Source organism: Rattus norvegicus, chromosome 13, assembly GCF_021556685.1.
Source record: "Rattus norvegicus strain SHRSP/BbbUtx chromosome 13, alternate assembly SHRSP_T2T, whole genome shotgun sequence".
In the NCBI taxonomy this organism is placed as follows: Eukaryota; Metazoa; Chordata; class Mammalia; order Rodentia; family Muridae; genus Rattus; species Rattus norvegicus.
In genome coordinates this window covers 70,447,100-70,473,374 of record NC_141546.1, presented here as the reverse complement: position 1 = coordinate 70,473,374, position 26,275 = coordinate 70,447,100, and the positions used below count along the sequence as shown (strand labels likewise).

General features: G+C 48.5%; 1 protein-coding gene across 2 annotated transcripts in view; it reads left to right on the top strand.

Moving 5' to 3' along the window:
- Lhx4 (LIM homeobox 4) overlaps positions 1–11,920 on the top strand; it is a 40,016-nt gene extending 28,096 nt beyond the window's left edge. The window contains exons 1-5 of one of the 2 annotated variants that reach the window (XR_015635276.1): positions 4,637–5,009; positions 8,321–8,475; positions 8,774–8,945; positions 9,309–9,409; positions 11,033–11,920. Coding sequence is in view for 1 of the 2 variants with exons in the window: in NM_001108348.2 (NP_001101818.2) it covers positions 4,807–5,009; positions 8,321–8,475; positions 8,774–8,945; positions 11,033–11,427 (925 nt within the window). In the remaining variant the exon portion in view is untranslated. 2 annotated transcript variants of the gene reach the window in all.
- The last annotated feature ends 14,355 nt before the right edge of the window (positions 11,921–26,275 follow it).

Sequence of the window (26,275 nt, the reverse complement as noted above, 5' to 3'; positions counted from 1 at the left end):
AATTGTGTGGGTCTGGTCACATGACAGTATTTAAACCATCAAAGGGTGAGGTGTGTGTAGGGTTTTTTGTGTTCTAGCTGTTCTGTGTCTGCAGGCCCACTGGTGTCTTTCCATAGGATGCAGACACTGTGACTATGTCCTTGCTCTGGTGAATACCCCAGCTCAGGCCCAGCAAGATCAGAAGGGTTGTCAGAGACAGGAGCTCAGACCAGGGGGAGCAAAGATAGAAGGACTGGCCCTTCCTGGGGTCAGAGGAAGCGCTGAGAGATGGCTCTGATGTCTTTGGACTTCCTTAGCCCTTGAGCTGTGTGGTGGGTGAACATACTTCAGGGTGAGGGCCACTACAACGGTCCCTGTCTTATGGGACTGGAGACCCTATGGTTCAGGTGCTAGGGACATGTGAGGGATGTGAGGTCTTGTATTCAAGCTTGATTTTAGTCAGGGGTGCTGTACCAGCTTTTTGTTGCTGAGCCGAATCCCTGAGAGAAGCAACTAGAGAGAGGAACGGTTCGCTTTGGCTCTGCCTGGCAAGATTTTCCTTCTCATTATGCTGGAGAAGGCATGGTTGTGGAGCAGCTAGCCTTGTGTTGATGAGGGAGTAGAGAAGAGAGATGGGGCACTCACCTGCGGGCCAGCATTTCTCCTTTTACTGCACCTGGACCCCTAACCTATGGGATGGTGCCATCTCCACTGAGTCAGGTCTTCCCCCACTTAGTAACCTCTGGAAATGCCCTCCCAGACATAGCAGAGTGGTCTTTACTAACCTCTCAGATGCCTCTCAATCAGCCAGGCTGATGAACATCCTAAGCCACCCAGGCACCAGATCTGTGTTTGTCACCGTTGATGGTGGCTTGCCGTGTGCCACTTGTGGTGCTTAGGAGGGGCTGAGTTCAGATCTCTGTCCTCTCATTTGTTGGTGAGTTAGCATGGCACCTCTCTCTGCCCCAGTTTCTCATTGGTTACAAGGTGGTTCAGTGCCCACTTTTCAGCTGGGACACTCTGGGGACATCTGTGAGATGACTGGTGACAATGGCAGCAGTTGTCCTTGTTTTAGTAAACTTCAGCCTGGGACTCTATGTCATGACCTCACTAGAAAAGCTTCTGAAGAGAGCTGTTGTTTTCTCTTGGGAGTCGTTCTTCCCTGGCTACTGGAGTACACCTTTCAGAAGTTCACCCATTCATTCATTCATTCATTCATTCACTCACTCATTCATTCATTCATTCACTCACTCATTCATTCATTCACTCACTCATTCACTCATTAACTCACTTATTCATTCACTCACTCATTCATTCACTTATTCATTCACTCACTCACTCATTCATTCACTCACTCACTCATTCATTCATTCACTCACTCACTCACTCATTCATTCACTCACTCACTCATTCATTCACTCACTCATTCACTCACTCATTCACTCATTCACTCACTCACTCATTAACTCACTTATTCATTCACTCACTCACTCATTCTTTCACTTATTCATTCACTCACTCATTCATTCATTCACTCACTCATTCACTCATTCACTCATTCTGTGGATCTGGTTTCTCCCCTCCTGCATGCTAAGTGAGGCTAGGAAGAGGGGCTGACATAGCATCTTTCCTAGCATCCATTTCTCTCTTTGTGGCATGGTTTAACCCTAGTGTCTTGGGAATGCTAGGCATTCCTTCTCCCAGGCCACTGTCCCCAGCCCCTTCTGTGCATTTCTGTGCTTGGATATGCTCTAGCTGCTGTCCCCTGCTGTCCCCTGAGCTTTAGCCAGGCACAGGTGGCAGGGATGGCCTTCTGAGAGTGAGTCCAGGGTGCAGGATTCGTGGAGTAGGCAGTGCCTGCATGCAGTAAATTCCAGGCTGGGTGTTGCCTGGGAAATCCCCCGGAAGCCAGCTCTTACCTCTGTAGCTCATGTCCACCTCTTCCCTCACCCAGCATCCTTCAAAGCCAGTCAGACTATTGTTGGGACTATTGGCTCTCTGTCTAGCAGCCACGCTCAGAATTCTAGTTTATTTTGGGCCCAGTTATTTTTATGTCTGTGAGTGTTTGTGTCTGTTAATGAGCCTGAGGAGGTGAGAGAGCTATCGACTTCCTGAAGCTGGAATTCTAGGCTGTTGTGAGCTGCCTGGTGGGTGCTGGGAATTGAACTCAGGTCCTCTGCAAGAACGAAATGTGCTCTGTGCTGTGAGACCTTCCTCCAGCCTAGGCCCAGGATTTTCTAACATGGCAGTGTGTTACAGTATTGCTGGTCACACGACGAATGTGTCACCTGCCACAGCTTCTCCATCCGAGACTCTTCCTGGTCTCATATTGGACACTGGAGTCCATTGTTTTCATACAAACTGCCCCACCCCACTTATTCTGGGACAACTGGCTGTGACTGGAGTGCTCCTTGGGGCAGGGACAGGCCAGGGAGCTCCAGGTCCAAGGCAGTGCACAAAGTACCTCTGTTGAGGATCCCGGTGGCCATGCTTCAGGAGAAGAAGGTATGGGGGGAGCTTCCACATCTCACTGGTATAAATCCCACAATCAGAAAAATTGCTTCAGCGGCCGGAAAACACGGTAGCTGCATTTGTTTTTCATTTTCCTTGAGCACTTGCACCCTTGAGCATGAATCACTGTCGGGAGGAGATTAAATTTGTCCCCGGTTATCTTTCACATCTCCGTTGCTCTGGTGTCAGTTGGCTTCTGGCTACTGAAAGCCCAGTGGCTTCTCAGAGGCTGGTAGAAGTGGCTTTCTTGTGAGACAGGCAGCTGCACAGCTCTGCTCTGCTCTGCTGTGCAGTCTCCCCTCAGCCCTCTCCTCCTTGGTATCCGTAGGTCTGGCTTTAGAGAGGTCTTTCCTGGAGAGAGGCTTCTGCCCCGGCATCTTGTGCAGCAGGTGTGGAGGGCACCCCTACTCCTTCTGGAGCTTCTTGGAAGGGTTGTGGCAAGCGCGTCAGAGGCATTGTTCATTGGTGGGGGTGGATGGCAAAAGTGTAGAACTGCTGAGAATATTTTCTAGTGACACAGACACAGGCTTCCGTCCTGTCTGCCTCCTGTCCCACTCTCCCACACAGAGGGACACACGGCCACGTGCACACATAGGACAGAGCTGTCCTGACTGAGTTTCAACCAGGAGCAGCTGCAGCTTTGCGGCCTGTGGAAGAAGCCTGGGTATCATCCATGTTGTGGGGAGTTGAGGCTGGTGAACACCTAGCACTGTGGTCACGTTTAACTCTCTGTGAACGTCCTCTGATTTTTTTTTTTAATTCATCAAATAGAAACTGCTCTTCTGGGTTCTGCATCCCTAAGAAAGTCTGACAAAGCCCAGGCTCCTCTGAAACCCAATTCTGACTAATTTGTGGGGCTCATAAGAACCCCAAACTCCTGCTCTGTAAGGCTAGCGTTCTCTAGAGTCACATCTCAGCCCCTCACACCCAGCCACACTACTGGCTGCTGGGGAATTCCTCTTGATATGGAAACCCCCACTTCTCTCTAGGACACCACGTCCAGGGTGGGGGCTGTGGAAACCACGGCTGTCTGTGCCTGTTGCAGGCCCCTGCAGCCCCCTCAGCAGGTATCACTGCTGCATAAGCGACCCATCATTCTGCATTAATCTGGGATTCATCATGATAGCCATGACCATAATTAATTTATTTGGTATTAATGTGGATGAAATATGTACTGTCCTTTCAGGGGAAATCAGGCTGCCTATAAGCATTAGTTAAAAGGACCATTAAAATCAAACCTTCCCCAGATCCATTAGGCAAAGTCTCTCATCCTGAAGAAGATAAAGTTCTTCTGTGTGAAGTGTCATGAATAATTAGGTTGATTGCTGTTTTAAACTCTGCCCCAGCTTCCCGGCCCCTCCTGCCTCCCTCCCGCTTCCCTTCCAGACCAAGGAAGAATTACCTGTGGACAAGCACCCCCTTGGCTGCCTCGATGCTAGCATTTCTCACTGGCTTCTGTAGCCACTGCCATGTCTCTGTGTGTCTGGGATGCGGGGATGGACTTCAACTGTCTCATTGGATGCTGCTTCCAGTGCAACCTTCTTTTCCCTTGCTAGCCCTGGTTAAGGAGGGCAGCGAATGGGTCAGTCATTTCCTGAGAGCTACTGGAAGCAGGCTTTTTCTAAGTGAGATCTGCAAGTTCCTTTCTGGAGAATATAGTAAGGGTTTGGCAGTGTGGCTTCCTGGGCCAACCTAGGACCATGGCATCCCAGAGCATGGAGAAGGTTGGGCTTTCCTGTGTGTGTGTGTGTGTGCGCGCGTGTGTGTGTGTGTATTTGGGGGATAAGCATTCAGAATGGGAGGAGACTTCAGGAGAGCCTCACCCTGCTGAATGTGTGAACACACATATGCTGTCCCTCAGTCAGCTACACAGGGCTCCTCCTATGGGAAACCCTGCAGAAGGCTATGTATGCTAGACTGAGTGTCCCACAGCATACAGGGTTTCCTAGCAGGCTGTTCTTTTAGGAAGAAGGTGTTCTTTAAGAAACACCACAAAAGGCAGGAGGTAAAGGGTGACTTCTTGCTCTGGAGGGCACTTAGGAACCCCTCCCACTGCCTCATGCATGGAGGGTGTCCCTGTGGACCCTGGGATGTCAACCTTGGAAGGGAACTACTGACGACTCTGGCTCTGATACGCCCCCCTCCCCTTGTTTACTGTAACAGCCCCCGGGACACAAAGCAATGAAGCTAGTCGGTGGCCTAGAGTACCGGTGAGCTTTGGTGTTCCATGAACACCAGAGTGGTGGGGCAGGAGAGGGTGGATGAGACCCCAATCCTGACCCCCTGTTTTTGCTTCTCTCCCTGCTGCCCTGACAGGCGCTTTGGCACAAAATGCACAGCGTGCCAGCAGGGCATCCCCCCGACCCAGGTGGTTCGCAAGGCTCAGGACTTCGTCTATCACCTGCACTGCTTTGCCTGCATCATCTGCAACCGGCAGCTGGCCACGGGGGACGAGTTCTACCTTATGGAGGATGGCCGGCTAGTGTGCAAGGAAGACTACGAGACAGCCAAGCAGAACGGTAAGCGGAGTGGCCCTGCTCACATGCCTCCAGCGCTTTGCAGACTGTGAGCTACGCACTGAGGTGCCTGCCTCTCTCCATCCTTCCTGTCCAGCCCTCTGGGCCCCGCGGATACTCAGCCTAGTCCGAGAATTGTAACCAGAGCTCTACAGTGAGATTCCGTTCTGAGCAACCCCCAAACCCTCAGACCTTGCTGGCTTTGTGAAAGCATTAATAAAGCTGTGGTTATTAGAGTTGCTAAGGTCCTTATGAAGTTGTGAGCTCAGTGGTCTCCTTGCCTGGAGCACAGCTGGGAGCTTGATTGATGGGGGTGAGGGGTATATTTGGGGCATACACCTCCTTCATCATCTCATTCCTCACAGGACTTGCAGGGCTGGCTTGTTTTCAGCTGTCTCTTCCCTCTCCTCAGACTGTGGGCTCAGGGGAACTGACTCTTGAGTGCCCAAAGCCCCAACCAATTTTATGTATTTCTTTCTAGGTCTTTCCTGGACTCAGTTACCCATGTTATCTGGGTCTAATACATGGAGAAATTAGGTTTTCATGGTGTGGAGCAGGCTGAGGCAAATCTTCAGGGCCCCATGTGATTCAGTGGAGCCAACCTTGGCTTTGGCTTGTGGCAAGATGGGGCAGGAGCCTTCTCTCTCTTGGGGACTCCTAGCTCTGGCCTCTCCTGGTGGACCAAGGACATTGGTCTTCTTCTCTCAGGGACCAGAGACCTCTCTAGATCCCACCCAAACCTTAATGTGCTCAATCGCTCTGGTTCAAGGGTTCTGAACCTTCCCAATGCTGTGACCCCTTAATACCGTTCCTCATGTTATGGTGACCCCAACCATAAAATTATTTTTGTTGCTACTTTGTAACTGTAATTTCGTCACTGTAAAATGACTCATACTATAGATCCCTGTGTTTTCCAGTTGTCTTAGGTGACTCCCAAAGGGGTTGAAACCCACAGGTTGACAACCACTTCTCTAGTTCCTAAAGCTCCATGCTGTTGCTCCAGGGTGTCACAGAAGGGTGTTAACACAGAGATAGCAAGGCCATCAGAACTCTGTCACCTCTACCAGACCTTCATGAAAGCAATACCTCTCCTGGGCCTGTCCTGGCTTGAATTGTCAAGGACCTCATGTTGACCTGTGTGTTCTCTGCCCAGAACCTCTTGGTTCTGTGGGTGATTCCAGAGGGGAGGGAGGCTGTCAGGAGTGTCACCTGGGAGGCCAGAATGACATCACAGGTCTTGTCATCTTCTGGGAGGAGTTCGGGTATCTCATTGCAGCCTTCTGTAGGACACGGGTCTTGGCACCCAAGGCTGTGTGGGCAGCTTACAGGCTTGGAGCTTCTCTGGCAAGTTGTATGTCAGGCTGAGTCTCGGCCTTGTCACACTGGGGTGTTTCCTGGGACTGACAGGAAGTTGCTTATAAAGGGGAATACTAAACAAGAACAAGGGCCTAGCAGAGAGAAATGTAGACAGGAAGTGAAGTACGCTAAAGGATTAAAAACAGCCTAAGGTCCTTGTTCCTGGTTCCCAGGTATCCCTTGCTTCCAGCCGTCAGACAGGCTGGGGCCCTCCCTCCTATGCAGGAACCCTTGACATGGTAGGGGACGTTTGGCTCTTTTTAGCTGTCATTCCTTCTCGTTTCTCTAAACCTTCTTCGGGACTCATAATAACCTGCCTGGAGCTGAACAAAGGGTCTTATATCAGCGATTTGCATCGTGGTGGGAATGGCTTTGTTCATTCATCTCACCTCCTTTGATATTTATATTTTCAATACGACGACACTGCATTTTATGCCAGGGACAGGTTTCAGGAGACACTGCATAATTCAAAATGAACATATGTTAAGGCTAATTTTTCACGGGGATTAACGCTGTAAGTGTGTGTTGCGGGGAGGTATTTCGCAGTCTCACACCAATCCATAACCAAACTGTAGGTCGCCCTAATGCTACTTTCTATTTCCTCAGCATTATCTCCAGTACCTTGCTGAATGCTCTCTCCTAAATTAACAGCCCAGGGTGTCATGGTCTCACTTGGCCTCCCTCATAGTGTTTTTTTTATCACATTTAACTTCCGCACCAAAGTTATTGATTTTTGGGTACATTTTTCAGCATGAGCACTGCCACCACCACTTAATGAACACTTGGATGACATTGTTATAGGATATAAAAAAGATTTTAAATTATAATAACAGCGAATGTTATAATAACAGCATAATAGTTCCCATAATCACATGAAGAAAGTCCCGTGGACATGGGCAGTGGCTATGGCACCAAGGTGCCCTGGTGACGGGCACGGGCATGGGCTGCACGGAAATGCTTTCTAGTTCACACGGCCAAGCTTCGCTGAAACTAAGTGAGTCTTAGGAACTGGGTCTCCTCCCCTGCCACAAGCATACAAACATACCCTGACACACACACACACACACACACACACACACATACACACACACACCCTGCCACACACACACACACCCTGCCACACACACACACACCCTGCCATACACACACACACACACACACACACACCCTGCCACACACACACATACCCTGCCATACACACACACACACCCTGCCATACACACACACACACACACACCTGCTATACACACACATACACACCCTGCCACACACATACACACACCCTGCCATACACACACACACTGCCATACACACACACACTGATACACACACACTGACACACATACCCTGACACTCACATTCTCTCTCTCTCACACACATACACACACACGCATACACACATACACACACACATATACATACACACCCAACATATACACACACCCTGCCACACATACACATATACCACCACACACACACATATGTCCTGCCATGTACACACACACACAATCCTGACACACACACACACACACACACACACACACACACACACACACACTGTTTCTTTTGAAGAAGGGATTCTTGCTGTGTTGTCCAGGCTGGGCCTCAAACACTTGAGCTCAAGTGATCCTCCTGCCTCAGCCTCTAGAGTAGCTGGAACTATCTAGATAGGCTTTCTTTTTTTTTTTTTTTTTTTTTTTTCATTTTTTTTCTGTTTCATGATTTGAAAGTTTTTACATGAAGGCCATCTGCATATTTTGAAAGCACATACTTTGTTTATATAATTTAGATTTGCATCATCAAACAGTGAGCTCACCAGTGTCAGTGTCCCTGGGTATGGGTACTTCCCCACGATGATGCCTATTCTTCCCTGGAGGTTGTCTGGAGGAAGGAAGTGGGGCAGAGGAGGCCTGGCTACTTCCACTCAGCTGATCCCATTAAGGTGGTTTCCACTACAGATGACTCGGAGGCTGGGGCGAAGCGGCCGCGGACCACCATCACGGCAAAGCAGCTGGAGACACTAAAGAATGCATACAAGAACTCCCCAAAGCCTGCCCGGCATGTGAGGGAGCAGCTCTCCTCCGAGACAGGCCTGGACATGAGAGTGGTACAGGTGAGCCAGTCTCCACCGCTTTGCCCCTGAGTGATCCAGGCCTGAGGCAGGTCTGTGTCTCCCGCCTGAGGGACAACTGGGACATGAGTGACACCTGGTGAGCGGTGGCGCTAGTGTACAGGGAGCTGAGTTCTGGGGTGTGGGGCTCAGGCGAGGGGACGGCACCCTGTACTTAGCTCTGGCGCATTACCAAAGCTTTGGCCCATTTTCCAGGGGCTTTGGGTGCCGCCTGAGTGTTATTCCTGTGGGTCTGGGTCTTTAGGTAACCCCTGAATGTGTTCCCTTTGCTTTGTGGCAGGTTTGGTTTCAGAACAGAAGGGCCAAGGAGAAAAGGCTGAAGAAGGACGCGGGGCGGCATCGCTGGGGGCAGTTCTACAAGAGCGTCAAGAGGAGCCGGGGAGGCAGCAAGCAGGAGAAGGAGAGCTCAGCAGAGGACTGTGGGGTTAGTGACAGTGAGCTGAGCTTCCGAGGTGAGCAGGGCTGGAGGGGTGAGGCTGAGGCCCTAGGTGAGACACTAGGGGACGCTAATCCTTGCCAGCAGGAGGGATCTTTCTGTTGACAACCTCTTGGGCACAGGGTTTTCCTAGACTTTCACTAAAGGGTGGGAAGGGCGTTCGTGGCCCTTCCAGAAGGGGCGAGGAGTAAAGAGCAAGAGAACAGACAGCGGTTGCTGAGATACAAAGGCTGGGGTCCCGGGGACCCAGCCTAGCCCTGTCCTGGCCCAGAGGCCCCTCCCACTTTCCTGTTGCCAGAGATGCCCTCAGCAGCCCACACAGTTGTGAGCAGATGGCCATGTCTTTGCCCCAGCCCTCCTGCACCTCTCCCCTTTGCAGGGACACTGAGCTCCTCCCACGGTCCCCTAGAGTAAGCCGGTCCTCCAATCCTGGTGGAAGGAGGACATGCTCAACAGGCCTTTTCCTGGGAAATCAATAATGTGAGTGCATGACGGGGAACTGGCTGCGGTTCTGAGACCCCTCCCCCCACCACTCACTCCATCTGTCCTCTGCACACCAGCTTTGCAGCATGCGCTACGTTCAAATCTGTGCATCAGCAAAACTGCAGATTACCGCATGAGTGGGTCCTCAGGTTGTTTACAAATAGCCACGACTGTTCTTGGTCCCCGAGCCCGCAAATACAGATTTATTTATTTATTTATTTATTTATTTATTTATTTATTTATTTACTTTGGGTAGGGAGGGAAGAGTCCTATGCCGAGGGTCAGAGACCTGATGTCTAGGGTAGCTTTGCCAAAGCATCCGTTTCTCCCGAAACGGCTTTACCCGGGGATGTCGTCCTTACCCATCTCACAGAGTTGGCATCTGTGGACACACCCAGCTCTGGATGTGCTTGGGGAAAGATAAGCACACCTCTGTACATGAAGATAAATGGATGGCATGGCTGTTCCCATTGTAGCCTATCACAGGGACTGCAGGTACCAGGCGAAGGGCCAACTTAGCCATTTTACTGTGGAAGAGTCTAACCTCCGCCTTCCTGCTCCCTTTGAACGACACATGCTCCCTCTTTCTTAGTGTTTGGGAATCGGAGAGGCGAGGTTTTGAAGTCTAGTCACAGTGGCTGTTTGTGGACTGGTAGACACGGGGAAGGAGGACACGGAGTACTTGCTTACCATAAGCACAAAGCTGTGACGTCTCTGACCAGAGCCCAGGGCGCCACTGAGCCCAAATGCTTAGGACACAATGCTTAGGACCCAAGGAGGGCCAAGGAGATCTGTGCCATTCCCAGGCCTTTTGGCAAGATTGGGAAAACAGGTTAATCCCATCCGAGCTGCTCAAACCCATGCCTGGAACACAGAGGAACACTATCTCTCATGGTTTGTTTCTCTTGGGCACGGGCAGGCATCTGACAATAACGTGTTCTCTCTGGGAAATACTCAATCTTGTAATTCTTAAGACTAAACCTACTCACCTCTGTTGGAGAGAGAAATTCCTTCAGAAAATTCCATTAGATCCCCTTAATGAAATTCTTCAAGAAACCAGAAGGTCCATTTACCTTAATCGAGTCTTTCTTATCCTCAGTAAGTAGGTTATGGGATATAGAAAGGCACTGAGTTTATGATATTGAACTCCGTTTTGGGATGGATCAGGACTTTACCTACAAGTCTAAGAGTGGTCCTTAGCCACCTTTGTCAGATAGGCCTGTTTCTCAACCAGCCCAAACAAGTACTTTCCTTGGTTTGAAAACCTTCAAAGTGAACCAGATCAGCATGGTTTCCGTTTGTGAGGGAATGTGGTCCACCGACCCCTGGCAGGCATTCACTCTCCTCAGGGTGGCCAGAGGAGCTACTCTAGACCACCAAGCTCAGCAGCCACTTCCAGCCCCTGGGGCCTGGGGACTTGGCTACAGGCCTTCCTTATTTTCCCTTTGGTTGGTTGCTGTCTGGGTGGCAGGCTGACGTGTTGGTGTCTGATCCGGGCTTGGCAGGGAGGCAGCTGCTGTCCCTGGGCATCCTTCCTGGCCATTGTGTTGCTGGTTGTGAAAAGCAGGGGCCACAAGAGTCCTGGGCACTGACGATCAATCTCCGTTCTTTTGTCCACAGAAGATCAAATACTCTCAGAGCTTGGCCACACCAATAGGATTTATGGCAACGTGGGGGACGTTACAGGCGGACAGTTAATGAATGGGAGCTTCTCCATGGATGGGACAGGACAATCCTATCAGGACTTGAGGGATGGGAGCCCCTATGGAATCCCCCAGTCTCCATCCTCCATATCGTCCTTGCCATCCCATGCTCCTTTGCTCAGTGGGCTGGATTACACAGTGGACAGTAATCTGGGCGTCATTGCCCATCCAGGGCAGGGAGTAAGCCAGACACTGAGAGCCATGGCTGGGGGGCCCACCTCTGACCTCTCGACAGGAAGCAGTGTAGGCTACCCTGATTTTCCAACTAGCCCAGCCTCCTGGCTTGATGAAATGGACCATCCTCCTTTTTAGACCTTCCTTGCCACCTTACTTGTCCTGGCGGGAGAGAATGTCTTCAAGGATCAAAAATACGCCAATGTGAATTTCCATTATTTTCAATGGAAGGCCTCGGCCGATTCCTAGGAGGTGGAGACCACACTAGGATGCTGCTTTCTTGGGAAGAGACAGGAGAGCGGCCTCATCTCTACCACAGCACAGGGGTGGACAGCCTAGGACTCCAAGGATGCTGGCTTGTTGGCTCCCTCCCTTCCCACCCTGCTTACAGGCTTTGGCTGCTCAGCGCTTGGACAGCACCAGGTGACCGTGACAGGCCACCTTGGCCTTTGGGAACTCTGCTCCAGCTGGTACATTTCTCACTTGGCCTCCCTAATCACCCCTCTCACCAGAATCAGGATTCCTGAGGGAGAGGCACCATGGTCCCCTGAGAATAATAAAATGGTTTCTGGACCTCCTTGATTACACCTTAATTTTCAAAATAAAGTCAGTTATTAAAGGCTAGTAAAAACACCACGGCCAGTTTGATATTTAAAAAAAAATGACCCCATCCCATTCTGTTTGCTGCTGTGAAAATAATGACTCTTTTCCCTACCTGCAAACGTAACCCAGAGTCAGTCTGGGTTTAAAAAAACATCCTGTCTATATTGTTGAACCCCTGATGGCAAGAAATGGCTTCCACTGCAAGTGACTCTCACGGAGCCGAGTGACTCTGGATCTTCCCACAGAGTCTGATGAGTCCCCTTGGTACACAGTGCCTTTTAATTTGCTCCCCTAGACAGGCTGAGGGCCACGAAATGATCAACGCTAGCCCACACAGACCAGAATGACAATCAGTGAAGACATTTATAGATACGCTTGGATCCCCAACACGAGGTCTGTTTAGCCACACTCGGATGTCAGTCTTCCCCCACCTCCTGGTTTTGTGATAGGGCAGAAGTAAGCCGGGAGAGTCCACAGTACTCTGAGAGAGTTGGCTTTGATGAGTTTGCAAGGCTATTTTCTCTTAAAACAATGGCTTCCTCTGCCGCACTAGCTGATTCTGTTTTTGTTACTTCCAGGGACCAACCAAACTTTTCTTTTTCTGGTTTGTTTTGTTTTGTTTTGTTTTGTTTCGGAAGAATAACAGAGTTTTCTAGTTGGACTTGTGCCATACTGCAGGCTCCAGCCCTGTACCTAGAAAGCCCCAGCTCTCTGGCCAGCCCCAAGGCAGGGACCCTCTGCCTGCAAGGTTGGCAGTTACTGCTTTACTAAACCTGCAGTAGGGAGCCCAGCCTGGCTCTCAGTCTGTCACCAAGGCTGCACCTCTGGTAGACACTGCTGTGAGTGGTGGCAACTGCCATTGGCGTGGCCCATTTCAGGTGCTCCGGTTCCAAAATGGGGTCTTAGTCAGCTGGAATTCATTCCCACCTCCTCAGGAAACTGGTTGATTTCTTCTGGCCTCACATTCTTTTAAACAAGACCTGAGAGGAAGGAAAAGGGGAGAGGGCATTGCCTTTCTTTTACATGAAGTGATGAGACCAAAGGCCCAAGGACCCCCAACCCTCGCCCTATTTTTCCTGTCAGTCAGTCAGCCATATTTTGAGGGTTTGAGGTGGCAGGGGGATGAGAGGAAGAAACCCATTTCTTCTTTGGCTGCTGTCTTTTCTGCAAGCCTCTTTCAAAGCTCAGTTCAGTTAAACGTATTCATTGGACAAGTTTCCTGCTCAGCTCTGTAGTAGTGTTTTGGTGGGCCGGTCTTGCTTTTCTTTGGAGAGTACAAACTCAGACTTCTTTCTTGAGATCTCTTCTGTAAGTGATGATATCCACAAGTCAGTGCTAACAGAATTCCCCAAAAATGTGAATGCTGGGGCGGGGGGCAATGGAGAGACAGATGCAAGATAACAGGACATGTGAAGAAACACCATAAACACCCCATTCTCAGCAGAGCCGATAACACACAGGAACAAGACAGGCTGGGCCCTCTAGGTGAAAGGCTGCCCGAGGTGGCCCCTGCCTCAGTTCGACTGGACTGTCGGTTGGTGTCTCCTGGCTTTGTGTCTTTGAACATTGTTGATTGCAGTTGATTGGGTTTTGGTTTTGTAAATGAGTTAATTATACTCTCGACTCAGTAATGGGAGGACGGAGGCTGTTCTCACTCATGCTAACACGAGTGTCTTGAGGAAGTTGGTGAGCACCGCTGTGATGTTGGTAGACGCTTCTTGGGTTTCTTTGGAGGTCATTGGGCTGGCAGGGCTCTTAGGATAGCACTGGGTAGGAGGCTCTGAGGGCTTTAAATTCTGTTCAGAGCCAGCTCTCCTGAGGGCAGCACACTCTGGGACCCGTTTAGAAGCACAGCCACTACAGGGCTCAGATTTTAAGTGGATCTCCCTGCAAGTTCTGTTCAGACTACGGCTGGGCTGGTATCCCAGTGGGCACTGCATGCCAAGACCTACGGCTTGCCTGTGGGTCAAGATGGAGAACGGAAATGCTTCCTTAGGAGGGTCTACACTACGATACCAGGTGCCCTCTGATAGCCTTTCCCTCCTAGTCTTGGAGGAAAGATGATTTCAAAACACGAAGTGTGACCTTGTAGAGTCACTTACAGCATTTGGGCCCAGCTTTGGCTCTAAGACTTAATTGATACATGTTAGGGCATGTTCATCAGACCTCTGAACACTGGGACAAAATTAAAAATTAAGTTAAAAAGAATCCCATTTCCAGGGCCATCTGGATTAGGCAAGGGTGGAGGCAGAATAAGTCTGAAGAAGTCTTTCTCCAGAAAGTGGGAAGGTAATCAAAATGGCCGAAATGTCAAACCCCACGGCTGCTGGTCATTTGGGCCGGTGATCTTGGTGAAGTCTGTGAGTGCAGGTCCATTTCCCTCAGGCCCCTTCTGCTGGTTATAATGTGAGGTGAACACCAGGGACCATATTGAGAAATTGGTACCCGCTAATTAATACAGTCAAGCCACAGGGAGAGACCAAAATTAAGACCCGAGAAAAGCACTGGGAGGTGTGGCCTGAAGATCTTCTGCCCTTAAAAAACATAAAATCTAGTAAGATAATTGAGGGCTTTTAGCTCATCCTTATTAAGCCCAATTTGCAAGAACACGTGTAAAAGAAAGAAACCTGTAGAAGGAAGAAAGGCCAGTCCCACACGTGATGCGCTCAGGCTGAGGCCGTGGGGCCAGGAAGGGTGCAAGGCTTCTCAGCTGGGGCTTGTACCACAGTCTGCCATCCTGCGTCCCCACACAGGCCCTCCCGCACCCCAGTACCGACCCCTAGCTCTAACCATGGCAAAGATGACCATACCTCCTCAGCCAGCGGGGGCCGGAGGCTCATTTTTTGACGGTGCACTTTAAAAATTGGAAACAGTGAGATGAGATGAAGAAAAATTCAATTAAGCGGAAATGAGTTTTGTTTTATTGCCTGCTGCTGAAGGGCTCTGGGCACGCTGAAAGCTAAATAAAAGCACACCAATGGCTCTCTCTTTCTTGGATTGGTCAAGGGCCCCCCACCCCTCCTTTTTTTTTTTTTTTTTGCAATCGTTGCTCCAACTGCTCTACCAGTGACTGGAGCCAAAGAGAGAGAGAGTCCAGCAAAGCCATCCCATCCCCACTCTGCTTGTTAGGACCACACTAAAAGCACAGATTCATGCTGCTAGCTCGGGTGAGCGGACAGCTGCAGGTGTGGGAGGGGCACCAAGCGTTCCTTCGATTAGTGAGGCAGAACACAGGTGGACAGAGCCAGGCCACCTCCCCTCCCACCTGACGTTGCCACCTACAGGCAGGGATCACGAGGGACTTTCCTGTGTGAGGAGGACGATGTATCCGGTCAGAGGCGCAGGTTCAGGGCCACAGGACCCCCGATGCTGCTCTGAGCTCACACTTAAGACCTCAAAGTCCCAGATCTCCTAGGCATCGGATTGTCGCCCCATCCTCCATGGTGTAAATTTTGTACAGTTAAAAAGAAACGAAGTTGCATTTCCTGGCAAAAAGAGAAGAAAAGGAAAAAAAAAAAAGCACCCACCCCTCCTTATTTATTGCCATGTGACTTTGGAGAGCCCGACTGGTGCGTCTGTTTGTATATGCCTCCTGTGTGCTGGCATGAGATGTGTATGGTAAAACTGTAAAATAAAGATGGAGATTCTTTAGAAGCTGATGTGTCTTGCTTTTTATTTGGTTCTCTGGAGTTTCTCTCTTGACATAGGTAGCTTAGCAAGCTGGGCTGACACAGGAGCCTGTCAGCACCACAAAGAAACCCAAACCATAATTCTGAATTAAAAAATCACAGCCTTGAAATATCACGAGATGCCAGGCTGGCGGGCCACCAAGCCCTGGTGATTCTGCTGTCTCCATGCCCGCCCGCCCCAGCTCAGCTCTGCAGTGCATGCTGGGAATCCAAACTCAGGCTTGCTTACACAGCAGGTGCTCAGAGCCACGGAGCTATGACTGCGGTCCCGTCTTCGTGTTCAAATATCAATTTCCACAGGAAGAAAACAGACCAAAACATCTACTGACCACGTGATTAGTAATGACTGTCCTATGTTTTTATAGTCTTTCACATTTATGATTTCTTCTTTAAAAAGCATCTGCAGATGTCTATATTTGGGTGAGAGAAGACAGGAGGGCAGAAACCCCCACCCGAGTGATCAGGGGTCTTAGACAAGTGTTTTCTGGGGAAATTACCGTTTTTTTTCTCTGCAGGGGACATATTAGTATGAAGTTTAGTCAAAACGAGGAGAGCAATAGACCATCTCATTAAATAAAATCATCATCATCATCATCATCATTATCATCAAGAAAAACAATGACGATGACAACCACCGCCGCCGCCGCCACCACCACCACCACCACCACCACCACCACCACCACCACCACCACCACCACCACCACCCAAGGCACTGGGGAGATAGCTCAACAGTTAAGAGTGCTTGCTGTTCTTGCAGAATTTGGTTCCTGGCACCCATGTTGGGTAGCTTACAGCCTGCTATAACTCCTGCTCCTGGGGATCCAATACCCTCTTAGAACTCTGTAGGTACCAGTGCTATGTGCACAGATCCACACACAGACACACAACTATACAATAATACAATCATCTCCCCACCAAAAAACTCCCCACCCCCACCAGACACTGGAGTTGCTGGTTGAAGAGATGATCCCGACAGCTGTGCTGTGCTGTCCTAAGCAGTAGCTACAAGGCACACATGGCTATTTAAGTTTAAAGCGATTAATAGGAAGTGAGCCTGAAAGTTCTCACTCTTGTTGCATTGCAAACGCCCAGTAGCTACTTTGACTGGGGGCTACTGTATGAGGGCGATGTAACTTCTCGCACTGCAGAAGCGCCCAACGGCCAGCGCTAATAAAGTCTGGCTAGGAAGAATGGCCAGGAGATCTCTTGTCACCCGTTTAGCTGTTGGCCCACCTGGGCTATCTGGAGCTGCATGTTCTGAAATGGAAAATGTCTGCCTTCCTTTGGGTTCTCTTTCCCCTCTCTTCCTCCATGGATACACACCTTTTGTTTAAAGCAGCGCATTCAACTGACTTGCGTAAGGTCCAAACTCCGAGGCTGGACTCTGGGCCCGAGGTCTGTACTGCTGCCATTGGGATGCTGAGACTGGATCAAAGTCTTAGACACACCTTGTGCCCCAGTGTCTGCTATGGAGGAGATTTAAGTCCTTTGCCAAACTCATTACCTGTGGTTGGTATTTTATTCGGCCAAGGAGGGCTAAAGGTCTTGCTGGCTTATGTATCAAAGAAAAGGAGAAGAGATGAAGGCATCAACAGGAAATAGTTTTTTTTCTTTTCTCTTAGCTAGACCAGTCCTGGATGGTTTTTAGGGAAAACCACAGTGACAGGGAAAAGTTCTGGGGCCTCCCGGCTGGCGTCTTCACTATGTATTAATGAAACACTGATACTAGGACTGCTGCCAACCCACCTTGGAGAGTCTCTCATTTGGCTTCCATTCTCAGCCCCTCATTGGCCAGCCTGTGAGTCTGGCTTGTCCTGAGTGCAGTTTGCTGACAACCCATGGGACCATTTTCATCCTGTACTGTGGTGTCGGTCGCTCCCACCACAGTGCTAAACTTTTGGAATTGCTGAAGGAAAGAGGACCTCAATGTTCTTCCCACCCTTGGTTTTCAAGAGGGCAACTACTTAAATAACAAAAGGAAGCGATAGGGTGGGGGCTGGAGAAGTGGCTTAGTGGTTAGAGCATGCACTGCTCTTCCAGAGTTGCCCGAATTTAGTCCCAGCACCCACATCAAGTAGCTTCCAAGTGCTTTTAACTCCTGCACCAGGGGTTGTGCTCTAACACCTTTAGCTTCCTGAGGTACAGGCGTTCACGCAACATGAGCATGATCCTTTCATGACATATATACTAATTAAAAACAATAACTTCTAAAAAAAGAATGGAGCTAGGCGTGGAGGTGCTCGCCTTTAATCCCGACACTTGGGTGGCAGAGGGAGGTGAATGTGTGAGTGTGAGACTATCCTTGGTATCTGAGCATATTCCCTTCTGACACGTGAGATGTGGCGGGTACGTGCCTATGATCCTTGTACTTGGGAAGTAGAGACGTGAGTTCAAGGGCATCCTCAGTTTGAGACTAGCCTGGTGTACATTGAAGCTCTAGGACAGCCAAGACTACAGAGATACTCTGTCTCAGCAAACGAATTCTTAAAAGTAAACAAAAACAGACAGACAAGGATACAGACAAGAAACCACAGGCCAGAAAGCATTAACTAAGACCCACTGGGCTGAAGGGATGGCTCAGTTGGTAAACAGGTGACCTTGCTTCAATCCCAGAATTCAAGTGGGAAGCATAGAAAGTGTGGAGGTGGATGCCGACCATCCCAGCCCCAGGCAGACGGATCACCAAAGGGAAGGCTGCTCCGTCACGGCTACCATACTTCCTCAGGATACATCGTTCAGAGTTCTCAGTGCCCGCCTTCACAGGGGGCTCCGCCAGTCGCTCTGCTGCTGTGCAGTGCTCCTTTAGGGAGGACTATTGGATCATGGCTGTTGTGGGGTGGAAACAATGTGGTCAATGCTACTGGAGAAACGCTGGGAGTTAGGGGCAGGGAAACACTGCTTGTAAAGTGGGCCAATCACCAGCAAACACGGGTTTTCTAAAGGAGTCATGAAAGCCAGGTTTCCAAACTTAAATGTCTGACGCCATCGGCATCTGCCCTGGCTGGCATCCTCTCAGAGAGAGCAGGTCCCGCCCCCAAAGAAGCCTTTGTCTCTTTCTCTCCCCTTCCTTCCTCTCCTTTATTTATTATTGTGTTTTTATGCCAATGTGACTTCAAGGTCTCCCACCCGGAGAATGATTTTTCCCTTTGCTCATCTCAAACACAAGGTTGACTTCAGACATACACACACTGGCATATTACTTTGTAATTAAATTTAACAAGTCATAGGCTGTACTTCAGACAGGAGGCCCATTCTCAAAACAATATGGTCAAGAACAGCACCACAGGTGGGGTTCCTAGGACATAAATGGCTTCCAAGTGGTCACTGACACAGACAGGGTAGCCAGAGCTCACAAGGCCAGGATGTAGATTTTATGTTTATTATTATTTTAAGATTTATTATATTTATATGAGTACACTGTTGCTGTCCTCAGACACACCAGATGAGAGCATCAGATCCCATTATAGATAGTTGTGAGCCACCATGTGGTTTCTGGGATTTGAACTCAGAACCTCTGGAAGAACAGTCAGTTCTCTTAACCACTGAGCCATCTCTCCAGTCCTACTATTGGCTTTTTTAAGACAGGGTTTCTCTGTGTAGCTCTGGCTGTCCTGGAACTTGTTCCATAGATCAGGCTGGCCTCGAACTCACAGAGACCCCCCCGCCGACCCCTGTCTCTGCCTCCTGAGTGCTGGAAGCCAGCACTGCCCAGCTTATATATTACTTTTTTTTGACAGCTTTAAAATGTATTTATTTATTGTGTACATGTGCTTGCACACATGCTGCAGTGCACATGCAGAGGGCAGAGGTTGGAGGGCAACTTGCACAAGTTGGTTCTCTCCTTCCGCTATATGGGTCCCAAGGATTAAAACTCAGGTTGGCAGCCTTGGCCAAAGACATTAAACTGGCTGAGCTACCTTGCTATCAATATTACTATTGTTATTATTATCATTATTATTGCTCTCATTACTACCACCACCACCACCACCACCACCACCACCACCACTACTACTACTACTACTACTACTACTACTACTACTACTACTGCAACGCTTTATCTTTTTCTTGCTAGTCAAACCTGGGCCAGCATCTTTTGTGTGTGGGAGGGACTTGGGGATCTGTGAAGGGGGGTGCTCTATGAAAGATAAAATAGAAACTGAAGTAAGTGGTCTTGGCGTATCCTTCCAGTTGGAAATAAGCAGCTTTTTCTTTTCTTTTCTGTGTTTTTTTTTATTTTTTATTTTTTTGAGCTATTAAAATGGTAAGAGGGTTTTAACGGATGGCTCTTCCACAGTAACAGAAAGCACAGGCAAGGACTCTGGGGTTAAATCTCATACCTGAGTCACCCGGGACTGGTTTATTATTGCAGAAAAACAAGCATCCAGACCTGACAGCTCCCTCTTCTCTCAAGTGGAGTCCTGGAAGTTGACTGCTCTCTGGCCAGCTGAGGGGTGGCTGCCTGCAGACAGGGACCTAGGGAATCGAGGTTACATTTTCAGCACCTGTCAACTGCAAGGCTTAGTTAGAGCTTCACCCGGGCTGGAGGCGTATGTATGATAACCAAGAAACTCTATTACTGGTAGGCTGGGACTTTCGTACTCCGTGTTGTGTGCTGGCTTTTTCCTTTTTTAAAAAATCATTTTAACATTTAATGCTCCTCAATTAAAGTGATTTCCTGGAGTGGATGCCAAGCTTTGTTCCGAATGCGCATTAACCACTTTCTGCATCGGTAGTTAAAGGCACCGAGGGATTTAAACAGCAATCCACAAGTCTGTTCAGTCAAGGTTTGGCGGGATAAAGCAGATTATAGACAATGATATATGTCTTTCTCTTCTTTTTCTGGAAGGGTTCCAAACTCACAGACAGGGCTAAAGTGCTATAAACATACCCAGGACTAAGCTTTGGGCTCCACAAATGTACTCTGTGAAAGCCACAGCACCGGGTGCCACTTTTTATCCTGTGTGCGTCGGTGCGCGTGTGCTTTGAGAGAGCCTTTTATTGCACAAAGTGTCCATCAACTGAACTTACCTTCTAAATATTAAAATAGAAATCAGGATTGCCACACAAGTGAGAGAGAGAGAGAGAAATCCTGGTGATGGGGCGGGGGTGGGGCAGCCCGCTGAAAGTGACTGCCTTCAAGGTCCCACTGTAGGGCAGCTCCTCCTGGTTCCATGTTTTTGTTGCTAAGTTGGTTGGCTTAATTGAGACAGGATCTTGCTACATGGCCCAGGCTGGCCCTGAACATCCTGCATCAGTATCCCGTGTGCAGAAACTACAGGCGTACATCACCACACAGTTTCTAGTTGTTTTCTAGCTTTGACTGCTAACTCCTTGAGAAGTTGAGTCAGGAAAATCAGTCAGATGATTCTGTCCTGCAGACAAAGCAGTGGGCACTCTGGGGACACCCTGCTCGTTAGGGCCAGGGAGCTGGGCATTGGTGAAGGAAGGAATATGACTCTCAAGTGCTCAGCATGCGCACCCTAAAACTTCAAGTAGTCAGTCACCTGACGGAGACTAACGGAGAAAAGCTTGAAGACTCACAGCCTGGATCTGCATCTTGCCTGAAAGGAGGCGCATGCCAAGGGTATCTCGGGGCTCTGATTACAGATTGGGCTTCACAGTTTTGCCTGTTCTACCCTTCAGTGAGATACCAGTCAACACGTCTGAAGAACTGATCATACGTGGGGTGTAACACATACTAGCTGATGAGTACGAGAATAAGTGACGATTCCCTCCCTAGAGCCTGACACTCTCTAAGCTTTGCACCAAAACCTCTGAGGGACTGTGAATGGCTACAGGGCAGATGCCTGCTCCAGGCAAAGTTCAATAATATCCCCATACTCTTAAAGTCACATTAAGGAAGTCCTGCTTTCTCAAGAGAGAGCCCGATAGGTGGCCACAAAAATCCACTAAATGCCCAATGCTGAAACTTTTGAAGGTGGCGATTTTGCTTATCCTGAAAATATGACTCGGGGAAAACTTTTGGATTTGGTATCAAAGGGCTTAGAAAATCCCTTAGATTTTGGAGAAATAAGATTCATGTATAATGTATATATTATAATATCATGAAGCTTATCTTAAAATGGGTCTTTCCCAGTTCCTAGTTTCTGACCTCGGGCAATGTCTCAGTTCTGAGTTTCAATTTCCTTACTTGGTAGACTAGGGGAAATGGCAATTATTTTATCTTTACAATTATTCTTAGGTTGAATTAAGTTCCCAGGAATTAATGTTGCATACAGATAGCAGCTTGTACACTGCAGTTGACATCACTGATGGGGGCCATGCTAGTGTACACATTCCTTAAGTAAAGAGACAACTGACTTCATGGTTGTTGCTTTGCAGTGTTGGAGAATACTGACAGTGTAAGGGCACGTCCATCACAGCGGGGAGCACAGCGGCAGGAGTAGGGGCTGCTGTGGACTCCACACCTCAGAGGTGGAGGAAGCACAGACCTTGGGCAGGCTGTGTCCCTCCAGGCTGGTCCTGCTGCCCTATGTCTGCCAGGGAAGCCCCAAGCTCCAGATGTCCTACAGACTTCCAAAGCAATAGCTCTGCCAACTGGGACCAGGTATTAAGCACGAGTCTATGGGGGAACATTTCCGTTTCAAACCACAGCATGAGCCACGCCCAGCACTGCCCGTGAGGCAGCCAACTCCAAAAATGTAAATGTGAGAAATTTGCCCCTTAGAACTAGACCTAGTATTTTAATTACTTTGAAAACATTTGGCCAAAGTCACCTTAGGAACCAGGAGTTGATAAATATTTAAACTTAATCTTTCTCATTATGAAATGGAATCGGGTAGGTTCACTTTTATTGGGTGTTAAGAAGCATTTATAACATGAGTTTTAGGGGCTTGAAGTTTGATAATATCCTCCGCGTTTCAACTTAAAGAATAAACAGGTAAAAGTCTTCACGTTAAATCGATGACATATTTCCTTAGACAAGGAGCCCTTCAACAGCTGGCTCTGCCAGTCACATGCTCATTAATCCTGGAGATGATGTGCCGTACACAGAATAATAACCTATAGCCCAGTAGTTAAACCTGGCAGGAAGCTATGAAATACTTATTTAATAAGAGGGGTCACTGGATTATAGGAACCTTTTAACTGGAAACTGCTGAAACATTAAAACTGGACAGAACAGACAGAATTCCAGAGACGAGGCTTCAGCTATTCTCCTTCTACCTGACAAGCAAGGGGACAGCAGCATGTGACCAGCTGACTGACTCCTTGTTCTTCAGTAGTAGAGAGATTATTAAGATTTAGGCAGTTTCTGATGACAATTCATGATTTTAGATTTGTCTAGATAGGCAGAACATTAATTCTTAACATCTGCGCTGGTGGGAAGTGAGTGGGCTGGGCTAGAGAGTCTGTCAATAGGTTTGAGAACTGTCTGAGGGTTGAATGAAAAGCTGGAAAACTTCACACTGCATTGGGGGGTCAAACAAGAAGAGCAACTAGGACTCAGTAGAGTTGTCCTTACCCGTGGCTCCTGGGCGAAGCAGCCTGCCCGTGTCTGCCTCGTCCTGGCACTGCCTCTCTATACAAGTGGGGTGAATACAGAGAGAATGCCTATGGAATCATCCCAGAAAGTCAAGGAGAAGCAGACATGGTAAAATCCCAGCAGATACCCACAGTGCCACCGGTGAGCTCACTTCTGTACCGTAACAGATCTGAGACCAAATACTCCAGAGACCAACGTCTCGGCCACTCTGAGTGTGGTAGTCAGTACGGATTAGGTATTATGGCTAGATTCTTGGCCAATGACTTAAAAACAAAACAGAATCAAACAAGCAAACAAAATCACCATTGACTTGGGATTGGACAGTCAGCCTGGTAACAAGCATTAGCAAGTGCAAGGTCCTGGCTTTTAAGCCCTAGCACCCACACCACCACCATTACCACCAGCTCGCCTCCTACCCAGTTCTTTTAAGGAGGCACAGCCACGTCATGCATATCATCTGCTGGAGGCACTGGGCAGCTCACCAAGGGTTTTCCTCCTGTGATAGGAACCAGGAACTAATGGCGTCAGAGGATGGGTTTTTGGAAAGCATAAAGCCCTCAGAATTCCATTCCAACTGGAGCACTGTCCCAAGGCAGCTTTTCAAAGTGACTTGAAACTCCCTCACACTGAAGTCAGGCTCGAGCAAGGCCTCGGGTGTGGGTTAGTGCAGCTTGCTTGCCTAGCTCACCAAGGCTCTAGTGTTATTTACACACACACACACACACACACACACACACACACACACACACACACACACACACTCAGCCTGAGTTCTGAAGCTAAAGTGAGTCAGACACTATGCCTTCTCTGTGATATGCCTTGACACGATTTTCTTTTTATTCCTCGTTTTTCATCGGTGTGCACCGAAACTATTGTGACTGCATCGAGACTAATGTAGAGGCAATGAGGGCCTCTTAGATCAGCAGGCAGAGGACAAAGTAAATGACAACTGTGAATAAATATTAAATACAGAAAGTCACAGCATGGTTTTGATCACAGTATCTTCAGTAAAATTAATAATAATAATAATAATAATAATAATGATAATAAACGAAGGAACTCAGGACGCAAGGCTAACGTGCTCATGCAGAGGCACATATCTACGAAGGTGGCATTCAGGGCAACAACAAAAGAAATAAAGGCTCTGGAACGCATTCGGAATGGGAAGACAGTGTGTGCAGTCTAGAAACGGAGGTGGGGAAGAAGCAGGTGTGTCTAGTTACTACCACTTTCCGAGTCCTTTTGCCAGTGTCTAGTAACCACTTTAAAAATGCCTGTATGGATTAGAAATATCAGCAAACTGAAGGCATGATGAGAAAGAATGAATTCTAACTAGTAAGCAAAACCAAAACAAGCTAGGCATCTTCAAGTGTTTGCTGAGGAATAAACAGAAATGCATCTCCTGGGAGGAGAAGGCTTTCTACGGTGTTCCCTAGTGATCAGCTGCCTTACCCACGACTGACGTGAAGCTGCTGGACTGACTGTAGGGAAAGTGTGCATCAGGGAAGATGACAGGCTGTCTGCTTCAGGGCAGGGCTCTTTGTTGATGAACTGCAGCCTTCGGTAATGAACTCAGGATCCGACTGGTATGTGACGGGCTAGCACGTAATTCAATAATTTAAAGAGAATGGAATTAACCATGACTCAGTGTTCTCTGACATTTATGGATGAAATCTATGGAAGACCCAGGGAAACGATCCACAGATGACTTTGTGATAGTAGGGTTTTAGGAAATTCAGAGAGTGGGAACAAAAGAATAGGGGTTTAAATAATAGGGCTTTAAAGTCTATATAGTTCTAAACCTGGCAGAACGAACAATAAAAATGTGTCTAAGAAATACTGAGCTCGGTCTGTAAAAGGAAGAAATAAGGAAAATGAAGTTCCTGGATGTTTCCTTGCTTAGACAAATAGTCTGACATGTTTAAATGAACGAGTGACTTGATTTGCCAAGGCTCTAGAGACGAACGAGGCAATGCCAGTTAAGAAGCACATGGAGTGTAGGTTGCTTTTACTGTAACCAATGCATAGCATTTTACAAATATATTGATGAGTGTGGACCACAAAAAAGTTAGGGTAAAGGTGGGCTCAACACAGCTGGGACGGCGGTAAAGGAACAAAGGAGAATCACACTAGCATCTCGGCATGCACCAATGTGTGCACCATTTCTACAGGCCCTTAGGAGATAAATTGAAACATGATTAGTTTTGGTGAATGGTTTGGTTTTGCATCTCAGATTGTACGAAGGTAGGCTACAAAAAAAAAAAAAAAAATCACAAAACAAGCAGTATTCATAAGCCTTATGTTGTGGAGGGGTTTGCTCCAGGATAGACTAGCTCAGGCTAACAAAAACTGTAAGCTGTGGCCCCACTATGCAAGGCACTTCCCAGTCTAACAGTCACACCTGCTAGAGAACTATTTCTTTTTTTTTTTTTTTTTTTTTGGAGCTGGGGACCGAACCCAGGGCCTTGCGCTTCCTAGGTAAGCGCTCTACCACTGAGCTAAATCCCCAGCCCCGAGAACTATTTCTTAATGGCTGTGTTTGCACTGTGACTAATTTCTCCTTTCATTTGCTATTTAGTTTTCTTAGATAATAGGAACACCGAGGGCTTCCCTGGGTGAAGCTCTTGCAAGGGAGTCAGCTCAGGAAGGGCACACTGGCTTGCCTTTAGAGTGAAAAGCCCGGCACACTTGCCTGCTTATTTTCGCCCACTACAGAATAGAGGTTCCTTGGTACCTGGAAATAAGCCCAGCAGTAGCACACCAGGGCAAGGGCAAGCAAAGAGCCCAGCGGAGGGCAGGCTGGGTCTCAGTTGGTTATTTTTTTAGATCACTGCCTCAAAGGACGTTCTAGCTAATTAAGAGTCGGTAGGGAACTTCTTCCTGCTCTGTGTTTATGGAATCCTGATCTGATGGATAAGCCAGGACTCTCAAGTGTGGTTGCTGAGTACAACATGAGAGGCTAAAGGCTTTGAGCTTTTCCGTACCCACTGTCCATCTGACTTCCATAGCCCTGGCTGACAAAACTCTCCTCCTCTCACTTTCTTCCCATCATCTTCCTCCTTATGTTTTCAAGCCTGACTTTAGAGAACAGCCGTTTCACCTATTCAGATTAGCTGTGAAATGTCACAGGGCCACTTGCTGTCTGCCAGGCTGGGTTTCACAGAACTTCCCTAGTTGTCAATGTAGCGCT